The following is a 4,394-nucleotide window of genomic DNA, read 5'->3' on the forward strand; positions in this document are numbered from 1 at the left end:
ATTTTACAAAAATGTGACATATACTCTTACAGAATTACTGCTTAAAGCAAAACTCATTCTGGAAAAGCATATTAGTGTTTAGGTATTTTAAATTATGTGCCTTTTAAAGACAAAATGACCTACAGTTTCAAACTACTGACTGATGAATTTCAAGTTTTTCTATAAATAGCATTTTGGAATGAAACCAATGCAACCAGTGAATGATCTGTGCTCTCCTCCCAGCTGAAACAGCCAGTCTCTCAGACGGTGGAGTGGCATTTCTTCATGTGTAACTTGAGGCTGTATTTCACAATGAAGCTTTTGGAGCAGAGTGCGCAGGAGTACGGCCGCTCTCCGGAGTGGACGCTCAGGTGGGACTTCAGGTGAGCCGACTGGGTGAACTTCTTGCCGCACTGGGCGCAGCTGAACGGCCTTTCCCCCGTGTGAATCCGCATGTGAACCTCCAGGTTTTGCGACGTGGCGTAAGTCTTACTGCAGATGGAACAAATGAAGCGCTTCCCTTTGGCGCCGGCGCTCATCTGGCCGTTGCAGTGCTGCGGCCGGCCGGACGGGTCCCTGTAGAGGCCAAAGTTCATCATGTCCGCGTCCTCGAACTCGAACCCGGAGTTGCTGCTTTCGGACAGTTGGCAGTCGGCGGAAATCGAGCCCGAGACGCTTATCAGCTTCAGGCCGAACGCGTCGCTGTCGACGCTTTCGCTCTGGTGAAACTGAGCGAAAGCCATGTGGCTTTTGGATTGTTTGGTCCAGGTCAAACTCAGGTCCAGCTCTCCTTTGTTTGTGGGAGACTGAGACTCCATCAGGGCGTTGGAGCCTCCGTAATACGCCGCCTGTCTGTTTGCGCTCGACATCGCAGGAACCAGCGGGCATTCCTGGTGGACCAGCTGCACGTCCGGGTCCATCCGCGAGGAGTAGGAGCCGCCCGACTCCCCGGCCTCCTTCTCGTCGTCCAGCTGGCTGGAACACCCGGGCTCGCTGCCGGGAGAGTCCAGCGTGTACTGGGGAACCGGCTTCTTCTGCGACCCGCCGCAGAGTCTGGCCTGCTCAGAGGATTTCTTCCTCTCGGCCTGGCAGACGCCCTCCTCGCTTCCCGGCCAGTGTCTCTTCATGCTCCTGATCTGTGATGAAGCGGCATCTGCAGATGTCCTGGTACCTGACAGAAAGAGAAATGTTATGTGAAGTACAATACTTCATACAAAAATGCTACTCAATTACAGTAACATGAGTAAATGTAATTAGTTACTTCCACGCCTGGTGCATCGAGCCTCCAGCCCTGACACTGTTAATGCCTTGCTCTGCCCATTAAGCTACAAGAACTCTTAAAACTCTTTTTCTCAACCAACTATTCCAACAGACATAAACTTTACATTTGTGACCTGAGAGATGCTACCTGCTACTCATGGAGCTACATTTCCCTTACAGGATTCCTTCTGTTTTACTGTGTCGACTAAATGCATCCAGTGCCTAACATACCGACCTTCATCAAAGGTGTCATTACTGTCTGAGTCTTCATCCTTGATCAGCACCACATCTGGAAGCTGAGGAAAGTATTCATTGAAAGCTTTCAGTAACACAGCTCAAAGAATTACAATATTAATGTCATGAATGAATGATGAGTGCAATTCAAGTTTATGACATGTAAATTAACTAGGTAAGTAGTCATGTCAATAATGCATTTAATACATGTGATATTAATGTTATATGAATACACACACTGCCTAACACTCCTTTAACAACTGAACTGTTCTTAGACATTAGTATGGAAGCCGAGAACGGCCGTGCTTGCAATTATGTTTTTAACGCCGTTATCTGGAGATCACGAGTTAATTATTTCGTTATCTCGTGATAACAAAGCTTGTTTTCTCGAGATAACGGGTTAATTTATCTCGTTATCGTTGGGGCGGCTGTGGCTCAGGAGGTAGAGCGGGTCGTCCACTAGTCAGAAGGTCGGTGGTTCGATCCCCGGCTCCTCCAGTCCGCTTGTCGAAGTGTCCTTGGGCAAGATACTGAACCCCAAATTGCTCCCGATGGTTGAGCCAGCACCCTGCGTGGTAGCTTGCCGCCATCGGTGTGTGAATGTGTGTGTGAATGTGTGAATGTAGGCATGTTGTAAAGCACTTTTGATAAAAGCGCCATATAAATGCAATCCATTTCCATCCATTTAGTTATCTCGAGAAAACAAACAGCCGAGATAACAAGATGATTTATCACGAGAAAACAACTTTTGTTTTCCGGAGATCACGGGATAATTATGGAGAATTCGAAAATGAGTGTCTGGTTCATTTGATCACACCTGATTTCATCCTTCAGGATCACTGTCATGACTGTCGGGGAGGATTCATAACTGAGCAGGAAGTCAAGGCATAAATGTGTAGTTTTGTTTGCTGCAGTTACGTTGTTGTCAGTTGTCAAGACGCCATCTATGCATGCTGGCATGGCACTCCTGATCTCTGATAAACATTATAAGTAATAAGAGGAAACGACATTTTGTTTTCTCGTGATAACGGGTTGATTAGCTCGTTATCTCGAGATAACAAAGCAAGCTCGCTCTCTCGAAAAATAATTGCAAGCACGGCCGTTCTCGGCTTCCGTAGAGAACGGCCGTGCTTGCAATTATTTTTTTTAATGCTGTTATCTCGAGATCACGAGTTAATTATCTCGTGATCTCGAGAAAACGAGTTTTGTTATCTCGAGATAATGAGATAATCAACCCGTTATCACGAGAAAACAAAATGTCGTTTCCTCTTATTATTTATAATGTTTATCAGAGATCAGGAGTGCCATGCCAGCACGCGGAGATGGCGTCTTGACAACTGTAGCAACTGATTTAAACTGAAAATGTCAGATCAAGGAGTATCCATTATTGATCAACAGATTACACACATTATTGATCAGACTGTAGCCTACTTCAGTCTAGGTCTAACACAGGCAGAAATTGCATTGTGTCTTGTTTTCTTGAGATAACGAGATAATTAACTCGTGATAACGGCATTAAAAAAATAATTGCAAGCACGGCCGTTCTCGGCTTCCGTACTTTAGCCTATTTATTTGAATAGTTTATTTTTTAAGGTGTAAATGCACATATGACACAATTAAATGGCTTCATGTGCTCTAATATAGCCCACTTTATGAAGTAATGTGTTAAGAGGAGCTGTGAGTTGCTGCTATTTTTTGTTGATAAATATCTAAAACAATCCATTTTCAAAATTATAATTGATTAATTTTCTGTTGATCGACTAAACGATCAACTACACGTTAATTGAGACTTTAATAGAAGTTAATTGTTTCAGCATTACTCCTTAGCCTACTAAAATTCACTGTAAAACACATCTTCAACAAAATAATCACTGTCATTACCAGAAAATACCAAAGTCATTACATGTTAAAAAAAAAAAAAAAAAAAAAAGCCAAGTAGGACACATCTTCAACGTAAACTCTGAGTGTTTCTGGGGGTTTTTAACGGTCAGGTGTTTACCTCTCGGACAGTAACCGTAGCTTCTTCGTCTCCTCCGGCGGTCACTCCTCCTCCTCCCTCCCCGTCCTGCTGCCTGCTCCCGTCCGCCTGGGTGTCCTCCACAGCGGGGACCGGGGCCTCGGCGGCCGCTTTCCCGCTGTTCCCCCGCACGATGATGGACTCGATCAGGTGCAGCTTCTTCTTCAGGTCCTCGTTTTCCTTGTGACTCCTCGTTATTTCCATCTGCAGAACCGCATAACCTTCATCGACGACTTCGCAGATCTCCGCCACGGCCGCTTTGGTCAACGCCCCCATGATGATGGACAGCTGCTCGTGTAAAGCCTTGCCGTTCATATTAACGGCCGCTCCGCTTCTCCGACGAACCGAACCGGACTCAAACTCCACCTGATCACCAATATGAAGGCATCAATAGTGTTTGAAAAGCGCGATGCCGTTGAATTGCCGCCGCTGACTACTTCTGTGTGGACATTAGAGCTGCCTGTCTCTCGACTACAAAGGAAGGGAATTGTTTTTTCCCTTCGGCTCGCGCTTCCGGAACTGCACTGTTTATTTCAAAATAAGAGTCTTTCAAATGGAATTGTGACAGAGACACTGGCGTTCACAGCAGGAAGGGGTGGGTTGTTACAGAAGCCCCCCCCCCCATTTCCAATTGCACCTTGTGAGTGAACCCATATGTTTACTTCCTTAATAGTTCTATCCTATGGAAGCCAGTGTGATGAAAAAAACAAAACATAACCCTGTAAGTCATTATAATGAGAAACTTTTTCCAAATAATGACTTAGTATCTCAAAATAATGACTTTGTATCTCAAAATAATGAGAAACTTTCTCAAAATAATGACTTTGAATCTCAAAATAATGAGTTAGTATCTCAAAATAATGAGAAACTTTCTCAAAATAATGACTTTGGCTCTCAAAATAAT

At 44.7% G+C, this 4,394-nt stretch overlaps 1 protein-coding gene across 1 annotated transcript; it reads right to left on the reverse strand.

The window, feature by feature from the left end:
• LOC139656183 (uncharacterized) lies at positions 1-3,958 on the reverse strand. The gene is made up of 3 exons (XM_071533687.1): positions 3,473-3,958; positions 1,475-1,535; positions 1-1,150 (listed from the first exon to the last, which is right to left on the reverse strand). Exons 1-3 carry the CDS (start codon positions 3,803-3,805, stop codon positions 240-242), a joined length of 1,305 nt encoding a protein of 434 aa, XP_071389788.1. The 5' UTR covers positions 3,806-3,958; the 3' UTR covers positions 1-239.
• Positions 3,959-4,394: the final 436 nt, after the last annotated feature.

This window comes from Centroberyx affinis, unplaced genomic scaffold, assembly GCF_046629955.1.
Source record: "Centroberyx affinis isolate AG114_WGS23_722 - 3 ecotype Tasmania unplaced genomic scaffold, CSIRO-AGI_Caff_v1 ptg002405l_1, whole genome shotgun sequence".
NCBI classification, from domain to species: Eukaryota; Metazoa; Chordata; class Actinopteri; order Beryciformes; family Berycidae; genus Centroberyx; species Centroberyx affinis.

What these genes read in the sequence shown, in the direction of transcription:
- LOC139656183 (XM_071533687.1), bottom strand. Translation starts at nt 3,805, where the DNA reads ATGAACGGCAAGGCTTTACACGAGCAGCTGTCCATCATCATGGGGGCG. An exon ending in CTACGGTTACTGTCCGAGAG is followed by an intron (nt 1,536 to 3,472) that starts GTAAACACCTGA and finishes TACTTTCCTCAG; the next exon opens with CTTCCAGATGTGGTGCTGAT. An exon ending in TAATGACACCTTTGATGAAG is followed by an intron (nt 1,151 to 1,474) that starts GTCGGTATGTTA and finishes TCTTTCTGTCAG; the next exon opens with GTACCAGGACATCTGCAGAT.